The following is a 19,641-nucleotide window of genomic DNA, read 5'->3' as shown; positions in this document are numbered from 1 at the left end:
TGTATTGTTGCTGTTAAAATACCTCAGAGAGCTTCCTTTGCCACATAAAGCAAACAAAAGTGTGGAATGTTCCTAATCAAAAAGGTTTTAAGTTAGGGAAAAGAACACAGCATGTGGTCTCCTTGATTTACAACAGAGATGTACGTAGGCTCTATGTACGTAGGCTCTCACAGGGAAAATAAACACGTGTCCCTTGCAAGTGACGTTGAGTTGGGCATCCTCACCATGCATCATATACTGTGGCCATGGCTTTGGTGAAAGTTGGTTTCACTCACTCAGCGCCGTTCAACCGGCTCTTATTAGTGGCCGAGTTAGTTGCCTGTTTCCGAAAAACCGCATTCCACTTGTGCCATCAACATCACCTGAGCGCTACAGTCGGGAAAACATTTGGTATCTTCCACTGTGGGCTGCTGGGTTCACGCGGCGTCCAAACCACAGAGTCCTCTGCAACAATAAGGAGGTCTTCAGAACTAGTTTCAGCTCCTCAACAGGGGCAAATAAAGTTGAGCTTATCTGTTTTTGAACATTGTTTTATCTGTCTTTGTGTCCCAATGGCTGTTCTTGGAATGTTCTTTGACTGTGAAAAGGCATTAATCCTGTTCCCCGTCCCCTGGTTGTGTGTCTAAAGACTACCGGACTGGACCCTGCTTCGCCTCGGTGAGCAACCAGATGTGCCAGGGCCAGCTGACGGGCATCGTGTGCACCAAGACCCTCTGCTGTGCCACGGTGGGGCGGGCCTGGGGTCACCCCTGTGAGATGTGTCCGGCCCAGCCTCAGCCCTGCCGGAGAGGCTTCATACCCAACCACCGCACGGGGGCATGCCAGGGTAGGACCCACACACACACACACACACACACACACACACACACACACACACACACACACACACACACACACACACACCCAACCACCGCACCGGGGCATGCCAGGGTAGGACCCACACACACACACACACACACACACACACACACACACACACACACACACACACACACACACACACACACACACACCGCACCGGGGCATGCCAGGGTAGGACACACACACACACACACACACACACACACACACACACACACACACACACACACACACACACACACACACACACACACACACACACACCCAACCACCGCACCGGGGCATGCCAGGGTAGGACACCCCCCCCCCCCCCCCCCCACACACACACACACACACACACACACACACACACACACTGGACCCATGTGGCTCCCTGCTCCATTTATCTGCACAGGTCTTATCTTGTTTATTTTGACCTGATGTCTTGTCTGTTGCTCTCCTGCATCAGGCCTGAGGGGGTTGATGTCCTGTCTGGATTCATGTTGTTAAGAATGAATGTGATTTTATGTGAATGTTATTTATGGTGATTAAGGAAGTTGTGTTTGATTTCTTCATTACAGTTGAAGCTGATTTCTTCTGATCTTCTCCATAATTTTAACACAAAGCCAATCACAATAAGATACACTATGTTTTCATATTATATAACAAGTCCACCTGCCTAGCTTAGCTTCACTTCCTTCAGTGGCTTTGTCTTCTTTTTTATTATGTTTAAAATTGTACATCTCCATCTTTCACTTCATCTAGCTCTGTCTTACTCTCTTTCACCTTTCCCCGTCTTCTTGCCCACTGTCCCATTGCTGGGGGATTAGTTCTAATTGGGTTGGATTGGGGTGGATGGCAGTGCCCCCCAGCGTGCGTGTGGAATGCCCACAGACGCACACTGCGCTGGGGCTGTCAGACGCGGTAACACGGGTCAGTGGCACTGCCACGTGTGGGGAGCTCATTCCCGGTCGGGCAGACGTCTCCCTGTCTGCTCCAGACCAGACAGCTTTAGAGCCACCTGCAGAGGAGGGGGGGGCTAGGTGCACCGGGCCAAGCCCTGGTGGAACGTCCTGTTCCCGGGGGTGTAGGGCTGGCTCACACAGGCCTGTTGTCGGGTTCTGCTCTGGGCCTGGTGCGCAGAGGAAAAAAGATGTTGTTGCTGCTTTTGGATTGCAGTCACTGGATGCGTAGCTGTATGGATGGGGAGATAGATCGAGCAGTGATAGATGGATAGTTGACGTATGCGTTTCTGAAAACAAAGATGACGGATGAAGGTTGTGGTTGTATAAAAGGGAGAAATTATTTTTGCCATCGATGTGTACTTCATTTTGATCGACCAAATCTGCATTACACAGTAAATCGAATGCTGCACATGGAGAACTGTGATCTGGTGAACTACTAATGTGGTCCTTTTCCCATGGATTGTAATGCATGATTGATGTTGTGTAAATCCTTTGTTTTGTGATTTGGCATTTGTAAGATGAGCTGATATGGTCTGTAATACAAAAGAACAGCGTGCCATCAGAAAATAAATCTAGTGAGGCCTTCCTGCCAAACAGCCAAATAAACATCATCTTTGTATACTTGACAATATAGTAATGATGATCGTTAATCTGCTAAAATCTGCAAATTGTGTTGAAAAGATATTAGTAGAGGAGGACAGGTTGTTAGAGGACACATTGTCTTCCCTTTCTGATAACCTTGTGTTTTCTACCTTTTATATTTTATCACTTTATATGAGTTTTTTTCTACTTGAGTTTTGTTCTTCTTTCTAATTGAGCGATGTGTGTGTGTGTGTGTGTGTGTGTGTGTATGTGTGTGTGTGATTATGTTTTCATATCTGCCCAATGCAGGTGTGTGTGTTTGTGTGTGTGAGTGTGTATATAGGTTTGTCTGTGTGTGTGTATTCTGATGTGTGTCCACATGTGTCTTTTGGGTTTTTCCCAATGGGTTTCTATGTGTGAAAGGAGCTCCACTCAGTGTTTTTTCAATGTCTGTGTGTGCAGATGTGGATGAGTGCCAGGCCATCCCTGGTCTGTGTCAGGGTGGGAAGTGCATCAACACCGTGGGATCCTTCGAGTGCAAGTGCCCTGCTGGACACAAGTTTAACGAAATCACACAGAAATGCGACGGTAAGAACTACAGGTCTGAACTACTATTAACAGATTGGTCAGATTGACTTATAAGCAAGCAGTGCAGCCTGCAAGTCTTGTACAGCCTGACGTGCTCATTAACAACAGTAAAGCAAAGTTAACAAGGTTCTGGTCAATGCCACCCCAGCCAGTGGTAGTGTGATGAATAAGTAGATATAAAGGACCATACTTAAACCAGCTGCCTCTCTCTCTAAGTGCACTTTATTCAGGTTTATTTTAAACCAAAGCACAACACTTATTTCCCCTTTTAAACCACCAGGTTTGTACCGTTTTCATGCAAAGCTTTGAATATAAACCTTCTGACTCACTGGCAAACTTCTTTCAGTCTGAGAAAACGTTAACAGTCAGCCTGAAACATTTTTTGAGAAATCTGCTCTCTTCAACTTTAACATGTATAAGAATAAACCCCCAGAAATATATGACTGTGTAACAGATTTTCAGCCCAGAACTTTCACCTCTGGTGCTTTTGGGTATAACCAAACAGACCAAACACGGGGTATGTGGCAATCATTTGCTGGGTAAAACTATGCACCGTTTTATGCCCAGAAATAATTGCCGGAAACTTCTGGACTGTGTAAAATACATTTCAAATGGGTCTACTATTTCTTAACAGACACTGTGCATTGTGATTTGCAGTTGGTTAGATGTTGAAAGCAGTGCTGCAGCGATCCTGCGTTCAATATCCCCTGACAAAACGTGTTTCCATTGTCCTTGCCAGCATGTGTTTCAGTCATTCTCACAGACACTCAAGGTTCAAGTTTGTAGTTTCAAGCCTAATAGTTTCAAGCTTAATAAGTCACTATAGCAAGGATTGGCAAAACTTCAGGATAGCAGATATTTATGATTATCTTGAAAAGAATGATGTGTCAGGCACTTAAAGACTTTAGGGTTTGTTTTATTCCTCTCCTTTCCGCCCCTCTTCTCTTCCTCTCTTCTCCTCTCTTTGCCCCCCTCTCCTGTCTGCTCCTCTCCTCCCTCCCCTCTCCTCTCCTCTCCTCTCCTCCCCTCCCCTCTCCTTTCCTCTCCTCTCCTCCCCTCCCCTCTCCTCTCCTCCCCTCCCCTCTCCTCCCCTCTCCTCTCCTCCCCTCCCCTCTCCTTCCCTCTCCTCCCCTCCCCTCCCCTCTCCTCTCCTCCCCTCCCCTCCCCTCTCCTCCCCTCCCCTCCTCTCCTCCCCTCTCCTCTCCTCCTCTCTCCTTTCCTTTCCTTTCCTCTCGTCTCCTCTCCTTTCTATAGACCTGGATGAGTGCACAAACATTGCAGGGTTGTGTGCTGGAGGCGAGTGCTCTAACACCGCTGGCAGCTACTTCTGCAAGTGTCCCCAGGGGTATTACACGCCTGCGGACGGGTCCAGGTGCATAGGTGAGCACTTACTTTTCTTTTTGTGTTATAACTTTGTTGCTCCATTCTTTCTCCACTGCTTCTTTTGCCATATCTCTGCTTCATCACACCTAGTCTAAAGAGTGAAATATGTCTTGATTCCAAAAAATATTAAAAAGAATATCAAAGTGCCTCGGAAAAGGCACTTTGACGCCACAAATGGCGCATTTCCACCGGCGGGTACGCTTCGGACCCAGCACGCCTCAGCCCAGTAGTGAGGGTGCGGTATAGCCCAGCTCAGTAGCGGCTTGTGTTTCCACCGCCGCCAGTACCCTTATGTTTGGGCGGGGTTTAAGACAGTACCCTTATGTTTGGGCGGGGTTTAAGACAGTACCCTTATGTTTGGGCGGGGTTTAAGCCGGATGGCGATAGCCACGGCAGCTACGTAAGCATCGTCATCTCAAAGCAGCCCAACACAGTGTAGCCTGCTAATAAATCCAAGGAAAAAGAAGAACGCCACAATGAACAAAGAGCAACAATGTAGGATGTCCAAGAAGGACGGCAAACTTTTACGCAACATTTTCTTCAATAAACAAAGCTTTCACCATTGTCCAGAAAAACCTTGGGGGTACTGTGTTTGTTTGTTATTATCCCCCTGTCGCACGGAAGGGACGATTCTGTTGACCAATCAACAGACGGCGTGTGTAGCTCAAACTTGCCGGCACCCTTTCAGGCTCTCAGTACCTCAACGGAGGAGTACTGTGAGACGAGTACGGCTCAATACGGCTCAGTCCGGGTCACGCCCACTTTTGGCGGTGGAAATGCGACCCGTGCCGCACCTTAGCAGACTGAACCGACCCGCACCCTCCGGTGGAAATGCGCCAAAAGAGAACTCCAACCCGATGGAATGGTCAAAAACTGATCGGCCGGTTTTCTATAAATGATGGTCTTATTTTAGGGACAAAACGGTATAGATTACTATGTTGAAGATCATATGGAGAATTATTATCCTGTTAAAAAAAAAAAATATATATATATATATATATATATATATACATATATATTAAGTACCCAATCCCTCCAAATATAATATCTGCAATTGTGAAAGGGAGGAAGAAAGAAAGAATCAAATAGAAAAATGAGAGAAGAAGACAGACAGAGAAGGGTATACCTTCTCTGCCTCATGCGTTGCTCTCTCTCTCTCCTGGCGTCTGGAACTGTGAGCAGAAAGAACTGAACTCAATCCAAAATTCCAGCTGGATGAATGTAGGTCAGCAGTCCCTCGCTCCTGTCTAGCTGGACAACAATGAGCTGCGTATGTTCTCTTCCAGCCAGGGTGCGGAGGCCTGTGATGTCACACACCTTGCATACCTGTGCTACTTTACGGGTCTGCTGCAGGAAAATATGATAACATCATGTGAGGGGAGACATCTCTCGTGTCTCACAGCCACGATGGTCTTTCCATGGCCGTTTCCCACAGAGGGATCCCTGTAGCAGCAGCAACAACTGCTCTCTGATTCCACATGATTTCCCACTCACTTTGCTGCCAAGGATGGGAAAGAGTTAAGAATGTGTGTGTATGCTGCATTTAGATAAATTACTTAAAGTAAGGTTCATTTTAGTTTGACCCCATATGTGCCAGAGAGGAATTTGGTCACAGCAATCCTAAACACACACACACGCATGCAGAAGCAGTCTCACACACACACACACACACACACACGCACACGCACACACACACACACACACACACAGCCCCCCTACCCCCCGATGCCTCCACCCACCACCCTTGAGGAGAGGATGTTTGTGAGGAAGGAATGCCTAAGTCCTTTTGAGACCTTTCGGCCAAACATCCAGTCTGTTTCCCATGCAGCCACGCACTCAGCCCACTATCCCCAAAGGTTCCTTTGCGGCACCCAAATGTATTTCCCCCAGGGCGTCCAGAGCCCGCTCGCCATCTTGTCTGACATAAGCATTAACGGACCAGCGACGAGAAGGAGCTGGGAGGTGGTGTGAAATGAGGGGATGATATATTGATGTGAACCGGGCCCCGGGCATTAGTCATGTAAGAGCCATGCCAAGATTCACAGGAAATGACGCCTTTTCAGGATGAGGAAACGAAAATCAAGGAAATACTTTCATCTCCTGTTAGAAAGAAAAGGACAACAACAAAAAGTTCTGATGCAGGATTACTTTTCTTATTCTGCTAAACATGTGTATTCAACCATATTTCTACCATAGTTCTGAATTCACATTCACACACGCACACTTGAATGCACAAATGTGATCATGCATCCAAGCCTGCTGCACACACAAGAATAATGCCTTGGTCAAGGGCACTAAGCAAAGATAATTGGCAACATAGATAAAACACCCACCCATGTTTGGATTAACTCTTTATAACTCTTTATTATAAATAACTCCCTAGATATTTGGGACACTAGCAAGCAACCGTCTGGCTGTCTTACAAACATTCTTTCTCTGTGCCATCTCTCCACAATCTAATATAATTCTCCATTTGTCTTCTAGATGCACGGAGTGGATACTGCTATATCAGCCTTTTAAATGGACAATGTGCTAACCAGAATTCCGAGCTGCTGAGCAAGATGCAGTGCTGTTGTGGCAATGGACGCTGCTGGTCAGACGGCTCTGCCCCAGAGATGTGCCCCATCCAGGGAGCAGGTAGGAGCTCCGGCACATTGTCCGTCCTTGCTGCCAGGGTGAAACAAAGGATTGCTTTTCAAGCTCTTATGTGTCTGTCTCTCGTTTCACCTCTTAAATTTCTTTCATTGCAGATGAGTACACAAGACTGTGCACTCCGTTACCTGGTGGATTGACTCCTGGTCAAATTCCTGGGATTTATCCAGGCCCTGGCCAGTATCCAGGCCAAACCCCGGGTCAGTATCCAGGCCAAGTCCCAGGCCAGTATCCAGGACAAGTCCCAGGCCAGTATCCAGGCCAAACCCCGGGTCAATATCCAGGACAAGTCCCAGGACACATGCCCCTATATCCAAACGGCAATTTTCCAGGACAACTCCCCCTGCAACCACAACATGTACCAAGTATGCAGCATTTAAAAAATCGACTTCATTCAAGGGGACAATTGAAGTAAATCATTGAACATGTTGAATTGATAAAAAAGCTTGTTAACCACATATCGAATGGTTCAATCTTTTGACTTTGACATCAGTTGACATTGTTTACATCATGTCCATGATTTAGCTAGCACAACAAAAAGAACTGTTGAAACCTTTAAATGCACCATTCGTTTTCATAACGTCTTCGGTCCCTGTGTGTGAACGTCGTTCCCAGGTCTCATCTTAACCCAGAACATCACCAACATCTGCCAGACCTTCCCCAACCTGTGCCTGCATGGGAGGTGTGTCCCCACGGTGGGGATCGGTTACCGCTGCGAGTGCAACATGGGCTTCAAACTGGACGGCAGAGGAGTGTGCATGGGTAAGAGGCTCACGTTGAATCAATATGCTCTGGTGGACACAGGCATCAGAAAACGATAACACTGTTAGGGCGTGATTGTCCCTGATTGCCACCTCGTAATGACTGCCTCCATTTTGGAAGCGTAGCAGCATTGAATGTTCGCTTTTTTTGGTCGATTGTTTAGCAAGTTTAGCATGTTTAATCATGAAATGATTTGTCATTATGGGAAGACATTGTTGTATCACAGCGCTTCTAATGCAAGTCCGGGCAAAACTGCGTTTTCATTGGCCCAGGTTACAGTTTATTTACATTGATTTAGGGTTTTACATAACTACGACTCTCTTGAGGCCTTTGAAAATTGAAAAATTATGCACAAGCCCTGTTGATAATCTGATGCTGACCGAATGCCGATGTTGTTCTCTAGACGACAATGAATGTGACAGAAACCCGTGTGCGCACGGAGAATGCATCAACACACCCGGGTCATACATCTGTCAGTGTCCCCCTGGCTTCCAGACCACTGCCACCAAGACAGAGTGCAGAGGTATACAACACACATACAATCACATACGCACACATATTAGCACACACACACACGCACACGCGCACACACACACACACACACACACACACACACACACATACACACGCACGCACATGCACACACACACACACACACACGCACGCACGCACGCACGCACGCACGCACGCACGCACACACACACACACACACACACACACAAACATCAACAGGGACATACTTTTACACTGACACACACCTTACCTTGCTTAACACCTTTTTGCTGTATTTCTTTAGATCTTGACGAGTGTGTGGCCAACGGACGTATCTGCAACAATGGGCGCTGTCTGAACACGGAGGGCAGCTTCCACTGTGTCTGCAATGCCGGATTTGCGATCACCTCAGATGGAAAAAACTGTGAAGGTGTGTCCCCAGCCTATGTAAAACAAAATAACGTATGCACATGCTATGTTGTGGCAATGGATCAGGCTGCTAGACACAGGCTAATGCGATGGCTTTTTGCTCAAAACTGCTGCACAACAATTCTTCTCTGTGTGTGTAAGTTGTATAAACACAGTTTGTGTCGATTTTCAGACCAGGACGAGTGCCTAATCAGAAACATGTGTCTGAACGGCCTGTGTATCAACGAGGACGGCAGCTTCAAATGCATCTGTAAACCTGGCTTCCTGCTGATGGCAAGCGGACGCATGTGTGTAGGTGCGTATCCTACAGTGGTCAACAGGCAGCCAATGGCCTTTGAGATCATTCACTGGAAAACAGATCAGTTTGTTTCACGCTACACCTTGGAAAGATTCATAGTGGGGGTAATGGAATTCCCTCGCACCATTCGTCCAAAAGGTCAACATTTTACTGATAAGCAAGGGAAAATTGAAATACTGGCTTCTACTCTGTTGGACTAACTCACAGACAGATGTGAAAATATGTCTGAAAGCATTGCCTCCTTGGTGGAGAAATTACATTTAGCATTCATATTTTAGCATTCATCGGTTGTATTCCTGGCATGTGAGTTTGAAGCTCCATGTTTTGTTGGGTTAGTCTGGAAAGTGTCTACTTTGATTGTTCTTTGGGTTTCCCAGTCTCTCTATGATGTGCTTCTCAGAACAGCCAGTGAAAAATCCCCCTAAAAGCCCTGGAAAAATCCCTACACACACAGACCGGGCCAGCTGTAGGTAGCAGAGAGCTGGGGCTCAGCACTTCTGAGAAGCGCTTACAGCAACCCTGCTCTGAACTTGCTCAACAGAGAGGGAATAACATGGTTGGTTTGTGCCCGAACCATGACACTACAGAAGCAGTCCGGCTGATTGACTAGAGAGATGTTCAGCCTGATCCTGTGACAGCGCCTCGTAAGAAAACTGCACAGGAATCCACTGTTGCTGTGAAAGTGAATAAGACGCCCAAAGACCCTTAATAATAATTTAAAAAAAGAACTATGAATGCCTTTGTGTATGATAGTTTAACATCAAAAACGCAAACTATTAACAGAGCATTTTTTACCATGTTGCTTTGGAGTGTAGATGTGCTGGGAAATACTGAACTGGTCCAAGTAAGTGTTGAATAAATAAACGGTGTGGGTGGAGGGTGCTGATATATGCAGTCATGACTAAGATGTGTAGTCTAGTGGAGCTCCAGGACCTCTCCAAGGAAACCCTGCACCATACCCCGACACACCCAGACATCACAAGCATCATATCATTATGTAGTATCCTCATTTTGATAATGGTAGCGCAAGGCCGATAGAGCCATAGGGAGGTTGTTTTCTTGACTGAGGTCATCCATCTGACTCTTTGCTGCAGAGTTGGCCCGTGCTTCCAAACAGCAAAACGAATGAACCACCTCATTTGAAAAAAACACAGGTCCGATTTCACATCTGTACAACATTCAATTGTTCTGTATTTGCAGACACGCTGATTGGGGTCTGTGGTTGTGTTTGCGGTGCAAACATTACTTTCTTTATTGGAGACATACTCCACCACTGGCCCTGTGATAGAAATGCACTGTTGTTGTGAGACACTACACTCATTCCAATATGAATATCAAGCAAGTGTATAAACAATGAAAACCTCAGATAGAAAAACCTGGATCTTGCTGAGGATGGTTATTGGTTTTCATTTCTCCTCAGACATTCTAAGGCAGACATTCAATTGGCTGCACTATCAAAAATGCCTGCCTGTTTAAGTGGTAACGTTGTGTGTAGTAGCATCATTTCCATGGTTGTTAGTACGATTTCAGAACTCGTATCTTCCTCACATCGTATCTGTAGGTCTCCATGCTGGTAATGTACTTTTGGATGAGGTTATCGCACTTTTACCGCAGTGACAGCGTGGTACAACTTTTGAGTCGCTCTTGAACAGTGACAAGTGGTCACAGGTTCACCACCAACCCGTCTCTGTTTCCACCCTCTGTCTCGGTCACGGCTCCAGACATCGATGAGTGTGAGACTCCCGGCATGTGCATGAACGGCCGCTGTGTGAACACGGAGGGCTCCTTCCGCTGTGACTGTATGCCTGGCCTGGCCGTGGGACTCGATGGCCGGGTCTGTGTTGGTAAGTAACCCCCCCCCCCTTACAGCCCATGTCCACAAAGGGTCTTTTTCTGAGCACCTGCGCCTTTCTTGAATTGTTTCCAATGAGGGGAGAGCATATGTAGCCGCATGGCACCACAGGAACAACTAGGGATGTCCTTGATTAAGACTTTGCATAGGCAATGTGATTCGTCAGGGCTGACCCTTTGTAGAATGATATATTAATACGGCTCATCAATGATTCTATGGTGGCTTTTTCAAAGTTGAAAGGCTTGTAAATAATAAATTGGCTATAATATAATATAATATAATAATATAATATAATTGGCTATAATATCTATAATATAGTGTATATTATAGAATATAATCTACCTTCATTGTATAGTTGATCTATGAAATCTATGAAATCCAACAGTGGCCTCTATGTCTCTATGTCTCTATGGAGACCACTGTATCACCCCAGTAACATCACCAACACTATGACCACAGTAACAGGATATGACAACAACGCCATCACCACCACAGTAAAAACACTGTCACAACATTGACAACACCCTTGGTGATTATCGTCCGTCTTTAAACAAGGACACCTTACTTTCCACCTCTCATTTGTTTTTGTCCCCATTTTCTACATTCCTGCATTCCCTCGAAGAAATTTAATTGGGGTGTTGTGCCAAAGTGTTGAAATGCTGTTAGACTTCCAGTAGGACTTATGCCTGGGTAAGTTGAGCTCATGATGAGATCAGCGCCAGAGAATGCATGAAATCCAAGGCTGGATTTGATTGAGATCGACAACTGTTTGTTTTTTATTCCGTTGTTTGTCTGTTTATCACTACCACACACACTCAGCTTTTCGCCTTGCCTCTCTTTATCAATCGCACACACACACACACACTCTCTTTGTCTCTTCCCATTTCCCATTCTTCGTTCCACCAAATCTAGGATTTGTCCCGACGTTCCTTTTCACCACTACTCCGTTCTCAATTTGTAATGTCTTTCTCGCCCTCTCAGACACACACATGCGCAGTTCGTGTTACGGTGGGTACAAGCGGGGACAGTGTGTGAAGCCTTTATTCGGAGCAGTTACCAAGTCTGAGTGTTGCTGTGCCAGTACGGAGTATGCCTTCGGAGAGCCCTGCCAGCCGTGCCCGGCCAAAAACTCTGGTACGGATATTAAGAATCACCCTGATGGTCACGCATACAGTGGAGCGCAACCCCACCCTGCTCACACACACACACACACACACACACACACACACACATAGAGAGACACACATGCAAACACACAAACACATGCATACACATGCCAACATGACAACAATCACACAGATACACAGTAGCATATGCACACAAACACACACACACATGCACATGGGCATGCACACACACTTACACTCTCAGAGATTCAAAATGTGTGTAATTACAAACACACACACACACACACACACACACACACACACACACACACACACACACACACACACACACACGGTTACACCCACAGTTACACCCAGTAAACCCTAAAACCATGTGGACACACATACAAATACACCCACACCCACACAGTAAGTCACTTCTCATTAGTCCAGGACAATTAAAGTCTTCATATCAAAAGATTCCGGAGCCGTTCCACATTAAAGCGGCTGTTTTATATACTTTGCATCTAAATGAGAAGGCCTGGAAATGGATAATGATATGCTATTACATTTCCTGCTTTGAGATCTCTTAGTACCAAGTACTATGTATTTTTGAGGATGTTCAGTATGTATGTACATATGTTTCTAACGTTTATTCTTTATGCTTAATCACATGTGTTCTGTCCTACAGCGGAATTCCAGGGCCTGTGTCCCAATGATCTTGGTACAACCAGTGATGGCAGAGGTAAACGTCTTCAGGGTTTGGTCCTTTGTCATTGTTCCAATGTTTTCTGTGGTGTAAAAAATGAAGACAGACCAATCAGCTTAACGCCTGACCTCCCCAGATATTAACGAGTGTGCCTTGGACCCTGACATCTGTCAAAACGGGGTGTGTGAGAACATGCTGAGGACGTACAAGTGTAACTGCAATGCAGGCTTTGAGGTGGACATCACTGGGAAGAGCTGTGTAGGTGGGTAACCTAACCCTAACCCTAACCCTAACCCTAACCCTAACCCTAGCACCTGAACTATAACCACCGACACCTCTGGCCTTTACCCACTGCTTTTTGTTAGAAAGACTTTTCGTTATAAAATGGTAAATCAGCGTAAATCGGTAGAAGTGATTCCATGCAAAGTTCTAAATGTATGCAAGTACCATGGAAGCGTGAGGTGTGATGTGTGATTGTGGCCTTCCAGACATTGACGAGTGTCTGGTGAACAGACTGCTGTGTGACAACGGTCTGTGTAGGAACACACCAGGGAGCTTCAGCTGCCACTGCCCGACTGGGTACCGCTTCGATACCCAGACGGACGTCTGCGATGGTGAGATTGACGCTTGCTTGTTTCGTCCGTGTTCACGACTTGATACTCCTTCACCGAACGTCTCTGCGGGAGGTGAAAAGAATCACGCGAGGTGAGACCTGACCCCTCCCGTTTGGTTTCTCTTCCAGATGTCAACGAGTGTTTGTCCAGCCCATGTGTGAACGGGGATTGTCTGAACAGCCCGGGGTCCTTTGTGTGTCTTTGTACGTCAGGCAGTACTCTGGACGCCACTGGGTTACAGTGTATAGGTAAGAGGACCTTGAAGCCACCCACAGGAGGTACACATGCTACCAACACATCCACCGTGACACCCAGCATGCAGAATACAGAGTATTGATACATGCAATTCAAGTACAAATCTCATGTTTTGTCACCCATCGTAGTCAACGCTGAGACCCTCACCATGTAAAAAAAAAGAAGAACATATTAAGTATTCATGAGTTCACAAACTGTTTGTGTCTATCTAACTAGAGACCACCAAGGGCACCTGCTGGCTGAAGATAATCAACGAGAGGTGTGAGGTCAACATCAACGGGGCGACGCTCAAGTCCCACTGCTGCTCCACCCTGGGGGAGGCCTGGGGCAGCCCCTGTGGCCGCTGTGAAGCAGGTAGGACCTAACCCTAACCCTAACCCTAACCCTAGGACCTAACCCTAACCCTAACCCTGACCCTGACCCTAACCCTAGGACCTAACCCTAACCCTAACCCTGACCCTGACCCTAACCCTGACCCTGACCCTAGGACCTAACCCTAACCCCAACCCTAACCCTAGGACCTAACCCTAACCCAGGTAGGACCTAACCCTAACCCCAACCCTAACCCTAGGACCTAACCCTAACCCAGGTAGGACCTAACCCTAACCCTAACCCTAACCCTAGGACCTAACCCTAACCCAGGTAGGACCTAACCCTAACCCTAACCCTAACCCTAGGACCTAACCCTAACCCTAACCCTGACCCTGACCCTAACCCTGACCCTAGGACCTAACCCTAACCCCAACCCTAACCCTAGGACCTAACCCTAACCCAGGTAGGACCTAACCCTAACCCTAACCCTAACCCTAACCCTAACCCTAACCCTAGGACCTAACCCTAACCCAGGTAGGACCTAACCCTAACCCTAGGACCTAACCCTAACCCTAACCCTAACCCAGGTAGGACCTAACCCTGACCCAGGTAGGACCTAACCCTGACCCTGACCCTAACCCTAACCCTAACCCTAACCCTAACCCTAACGCCTCGGCAGCTCCATCAGCTGAAGGGCTGCTCTCCACGCCTTATGGTTCCATGTCCTAGAGATAGAGAAATCCTTCTTTATTCCCTGTATTGCATTCAATCTTTGCAGAGAAGCACAAAGTGGGGTCATTCAGGGCGTAGTTGTTGTGTCGGATTGTAAAAATAAACAATGCAATATTAAACACATTTTTGTTACACAAAAATAAACAGGAATGACAATGGAGCAACAGCAGCTGTTGGTCTCATTTCGAGTATTTCTGGTCGGTCATTCACACTGACTCTTTCGTTTCCCCAGATCCGTTCTGCAGTAGGGGCTACGCCAGAGTCAAAGGAAATCTCTGTGAAGGTAATAGATGAATTGAGCCTCAACTCTGTGTTAATGCTATGCTAATGGCAATGAGCTGATATGCTAACCTGAGGCCCCCATGCTCTCTCCAGACGTGAATGAGTGCGACGTGTTTCCTGGGGTGTGTGTCAATGGGAAGTGCGTCAACAACCAGGGGTCCTTCATTTGCCAGTGCCCCGCAGGCATGACTGTGGACGCCAGTGGCAGGACATGTATCGGTTGGTACCTTTATTCTAACTCACACTAACACTCACATAATACACAATACATCTGTGCTCTGCTGTTAAAGGACTAGAACCAAACAGACACTTGACAGGAACATTTTCGAGCAGAACTAAAGCGCACAGAAATTAGCTCTCTGAAAGTCCAAATTGTGTAACCTATAAATTAATTACTTCAATACAATGATATAAAACCAAAAACATTATAAAAAAAGATTAAATGTAGGTATTTTCCAAATAAGTGTGCCCAAAAAGAAGTGTGCTTACTTCTGGTAAGTAGAGTAAACACAAATATGAGTAATCAGTCCAATTCATTGCTGTGTTGTCAACTGAAACTGAGCCTCAGTTTTTGATGGAAACAAATATCTAAATCGATTTCCTTGGCCCCTGTGACATACCCTCCCACTATAGGAACGCTTTGTGCAGCCCCAACCAGGTGTTTATGCAGACGCATCACGAACGCAATAGAACAATGATTGATAGGTCAGCTTCTGAATTAAACCGAGTACTGAAGTCACTCTTATGTGAACGTCTCTGTGGCCTGCAGACCTGCGCACGGAGCACTGCTACCTGACCCACGAGGACGAGCGCTGTGCCGCGCCCATCGGGGGGAAGCACCGCGTCGACGCCTGCTGCTGCTCTGTGGGCGTGGCCTGGGGCCCCGAATGTGACGAGTGTCCGGAGAAAGGCAGCCAGGACTACAATCAGCTGTGTCCCCGGGGCCCCGGCTTCTCCCACAGAGGGGACTTCATCAACGGCAGGCCCTTCCTCAAAGGTACCAAACAACAGATACCAGGACCACAAACACTGTAACAAGTCAATAAGTATTCAAGCATCGTTCATGATTAATAAGCCATATGGTGTTTCTCTTTCTCTATATTCTTATTTTGGTTTGTCTGCCTGTCTTGTCGCTCTGTCTGTCTGTCTGTCTCTCTCTGCCTCTGTCTGTCTGTTGCTCTACCCGTTTCACTTTTGGTCTGTCTGTCCTTCTCAATACCTTTCTGTCTCTCCATCGGACTGTCGCTTCCTGTCTGTCTCGGCCTATCTGTGTGTCTATCTGTCTCTGCCTGCCTATCTGTCTCATTTCCTGTGTGTCTCACTACCTGTCTGTCTGTCTCTCTGTCTGCCCGTCTCTTCCTGTCTGTCTCTCCGCCTGCCTGTCTGTATGTCTGTCTGTCTCTCTACCCGCCTGTCTGCCTTCCCGTCCATCCGTCTCTATACCCTTCTGTCTGCCTGCTTGTCTGTCTTTCTGTCTGTCTGCCGGTCTGCCTGTCTATCTCTCTGCCTGTCTGTGTGTCTCTCTGTCTGTGTCTCAGATATAAACGAGTGCAGGATGATCAACAGCCTGTGCAGCAACGGACGCTGCCGTAACACCATCGGGAGCTTCCGCTGTCGTTGTGACAGCGGCTACTCTCTGGACTCGGACGAGAAGAACTGCACTGGTCAGTGGCTGAGGACCTTTGATGGCTCGTTCCCTTTAGATAGATAAGATACACCAGAGTTTCTTAATTTCATCGCAATTTTCCTTTTTGCTCTGGTTAAGACAGCGATAGGAACAATTCCATTGGTGTATTCCAACACCAACTGCTTGTTTTGAGTTTTCCATTCCTGTCTGGGATTGTATACAGTTGAATCGAGCATGATCACACTCATTCGTTCTGATCAGTATGGTCGAGGCTTTTAGTGCATGCATATCGTTCACAATGTCAGGTCTCAACTCTCCAAACATGTGCAGTGCAAAAAGCCTTCCATCTCATTCAATGTCACCAGAAAACAAGTAAAAGGGCGAAAACAAGTCAAACTGCTGACTTTTCTCAGAGGAATTGACTGTTGAAACTGAACTTTGAAAGAGAGTTTGGCTCTTTAAATCTGTATATAATTAGCTTCTCTACTTCAAAGAGAGACTAAGGATATTGTTGCCCATTACTTAAAAGGTGTGGTCAAGCATTGCACTAGATATTATCTTTGGTACAGACCTAACCAGATCCTGTTCATTCTGTCTGGTGAAGCCAACCACTGTCAGTAGTGGAACAAACAATATCTAATATTTGTCAAGTAAAGATATCCAAATTACTAATTGACTCAATATATTTTAAGGGGCAGTAGGTACCATGTCATTTGCTAGAGAGGTCTTTTGAGTCTAAATTCAGTCTAAATTTGAGTCTAAATTAATTTCAAACAATGTACATACAGCCCCTTTAAGGATCCATATACATATAGGAAAAGTATTAATTCAACAGCATTATTTCACACATCCTATTGATGTGAAGAAATATACCAATACATGGATATGGTTTAAGATTGCTTGGGTACAACTATCGTAGAACCACGTTTGAATACATATTTCCTTTGTTCTCTTGTTCCCTGGCAGACATCGACGAGTGTCGCATCTCCCCTGACCTGTGTGGCCAGGGCGTGTGTGTGAACACACCGGGAGACTTTGAGTGCGAGTGCTTCAAGGGATATGAGAGTGGCTTCATGATGATGAAGAACTGCATGGGTAAGAGGCTAAACCACACACACACACACACACACACACGCACGCCGTAACACTCACTCACTCTCTCGGATACTCACACTATTCCTATGTAGTCTACAGAAGTCCTCTTTTCACGGGTCTGGGATCTGAAGGACCAAATGCTGAGAAGGATTCTAAATGGTGGAGGGTTCTGTAGAACACACTATTCTTTTTAGAAACGCACTAGCCCCATATCACAGTCACTTCCTCTTCCCTTCTGGGCCAACAGGGTCCCTGGGTGTGGATGCTAGTCATGCTCTGCACTATGCCTGATGTAATCAGAGAGCAAGAGAGAACGAGGGGAAGGAGATGAGAGACAGATGGAGAAATATAGAGAGACATAGAGACTGACAAAAAGGAACTGACATTGGGAAAGGTGTGTTTGTGATAAATATATATAGTATAGGACAAACACAGAGGGATTAACGGAACAGAGAGAGACAGGGCAAAGAGACTGATACACAGCTATAGAAAGAAAGATATACACTCACAAACACACACAAAGCTGGGGGGGGGGGGGGAATTAAGGAGGGACAGAGTTGTATTTATTATGTTAAGAACCGTTAGCAGTGTGAGCGTCCTTCCCACTAAACACTGCCTTCCCGTCTCTAACCTGCTCTATGTCTTGAAGATAGCCGGGCTTAGTTCCATGAACCTTGTTGCATACAAGGGCGACACCCGAAGCTACAACAAAGGCCTATATGTGTCATTACAAGTTCTAATGTGCAAATAATATGTTGTCCCCATCATTAGAATAATTGATGTCTGCCTCTGATAACTTACTGTACACATTTCAGTCAATACACGGTGGGCACAATCAAGATGGGGGACATGATCATTTGCAAGTTAGTAACGTGTGTGTGTGCTAACATGTCTTCCCAGACATCGACGAGTGTGAGACCAACCCCCTGCTGTGTCGCGGGGGTCTGTGTGTGAATCTGGAAGGCAGCTTCGAGTGCGAGTGTCCGGACGGTCACCAGGTCTCCACTGACGGCACCGCCTGTCTGGGTACGTCAGCGGTCCTTCTCTCCTCTGCTGACCAAAGAGCTGCAGGGCTGGGAGCTTATAGGTCACAGTTCTCTGGGTCAAGTGCTGCCCGACTAGGCTACTGTAGTTGTTTTTGTGTGTGTGTGTGTGTGTGTGTGTGTGTGTGTGTGTGTGTGTGTGTGTGTGTGTGTGTGTGTGTGTGTGTGTGTGTGTGTGTGTGTGTGTGCGTGCGCGCGCGCGCGTGCGTGCGTGCGTGCATGTGTGCGTGTGCGTGCGTGCGTGAGTGAGCTCATTAAGACCCTGAAACAATGATGAGCCAATTATTCATTCTGCTTGTATATTTCATTTCAATGACCTAACTTAGTGTGTAATGGTTTACGCATATATTACCTCATTCACATTGACGACTTTTACAGCTTGTGTATATTCTTTATTACGAGCTAACCCCATTAAAGCAAATAAATAATCAAATACAATCCTTCTCCAATTCATAGATACTGAGGTAATCATTTTCTATCATCCTCTAATATTTTAAAGGAAACTGTTGAGATAGTGTAGTGTTGAAGTGTTAATGAATGTAATCTATTGATGAATATTAAGAGGAAATCCCCTTTTACTGGTCTCCTCTGTCAAGGATTATTTAAGCTCCTATTCTCACTCTCATCTGATACTGGCCTATTTGAATGGGGATAGACGATAAATCAACATGGGGGGATTGTATACTGTAATCTTACCTCGCTGTCCTTAAATACAAAGAATTAGGCTCAGGGCAGCTTCAAAGTGGAACAAAAATCAATGTACGTATGTGTTTCCATTCTTTACTACAGTATGATGACCCAAAAGCATACTTAATCAACATCGTAGTAAAAGCATACTTAATCAACATTGTCGTAATGCTTTTTAACAAATTGACTTGTTGACCTAGAGGGTGGAGCCATCATGGATATACACACAGCCAATGATGTCACCAAAGTAGTTTATGCTGACAATACACAGTCTGTACAGCCAAGCATACAGTACAGACACATGGAGTAATCAGGGAAAAAATATGAAAATGGTCA

At 46.1% G+C, this 19,641-nt stretch overlaps 1 protein-coding gene across 2 annotated transcripts in view; it reads left to right on the top strand.

Moving 5' to 3' along the window:
- fbn1 (fibrillin 1) overlaps positions 1-19,641 on the top strand; it is a 62,907-nt gene that overhangs the window by 12,900 nt on the left and 30,366 nt on the right. For both annotated transcript variants that reach the window (XM_084476647.1, XM_084476648.1), the window contains exons 7-28: positions 629-826; positions 2,850-2,975; positions 4,230-4,355; positions 6,843-6,995; positions 7,109-7,375; positions 7,626-7,772; positions 8,176-8,295; positions 8,569-8,694; positions 8,866-8,988; positions 10,713-10,835; positions 11,825-11,977; positions 12,641-12,694; positions 12,795-12,920; positions 13,147-13,272; positions 13,401-13,520; positions 13,744-13,881; positions 14,804-14,854; positions 14,947-15,072; positions 15,623-15,850; positions 16,392-16,517; positions 17,447-17,575; positions 18,476-18,601. In XM_084476647.1, the coding sequence (XP_084332773.1) occupies positions 629-826; positions 2,850-2,975; positions 4,230-4,355; positions 6,843-6,995; positions 7,109-7,375; positions 7,626-7,772; positions 8,176-8,295; positions 8,569-8,694; positions 8,866-8,988; positions 10,713-10,835; positions 11,825-11,977; positions 12,641-12,694; positions 12,795-12,920; positions 13,147-13,272; positions 13,401-13,520; positions 13,744-13,881; positions 14,804-14,854; positions 14,947-15,072; positions 15,623-15,850; positions 16,392-16,517; positions 17,447-17,575; positions 18,476-18,601 (3,012 nt within the window). The remainder of the gene's footprint in view (positions 1-628; positions 827-2,849; positions 2,976-4,229; positions 4,356-6,842; positions 6,996-7,108; positions 7,376-7,625; positions 7,773-8,175; positions 8,296-8,568; positions 8,695-8,865; positions 8,989-10,712; positions 10,836-11,824; positions 11,978-12,640; positions 12,695-12,794; positions 12,921-13,146; positions 13,273-13,400; positions 13,521-13,743; positions 13,882-14,803; positions 14,855-14,946; positions 15,073-15,622; positions 15,851-16,391; positions 16,518-17,446; positions 17,576-18,475; positions 18,602-19,641) is intronic.

The sequence above is a fragment of the Micromesistius poutassou genome (assembly GCF_964030765.1).
Source record: "Micromesistius poutassou genome assembly, chromosome: 12".
Classification (NCBI taxonomy): domain Eukaryota; kingdom Metazoa; phylum Chordata; class Actinopteri; order Gadiformes; family Gadidae; genus Micromesistius; species Micromesistius poutassou.
The sequence above is the reverse complement of the archived record's forward strand: the minus strand, read 5'-3'. Positions and strand labels throughout refer to the sequence as shown.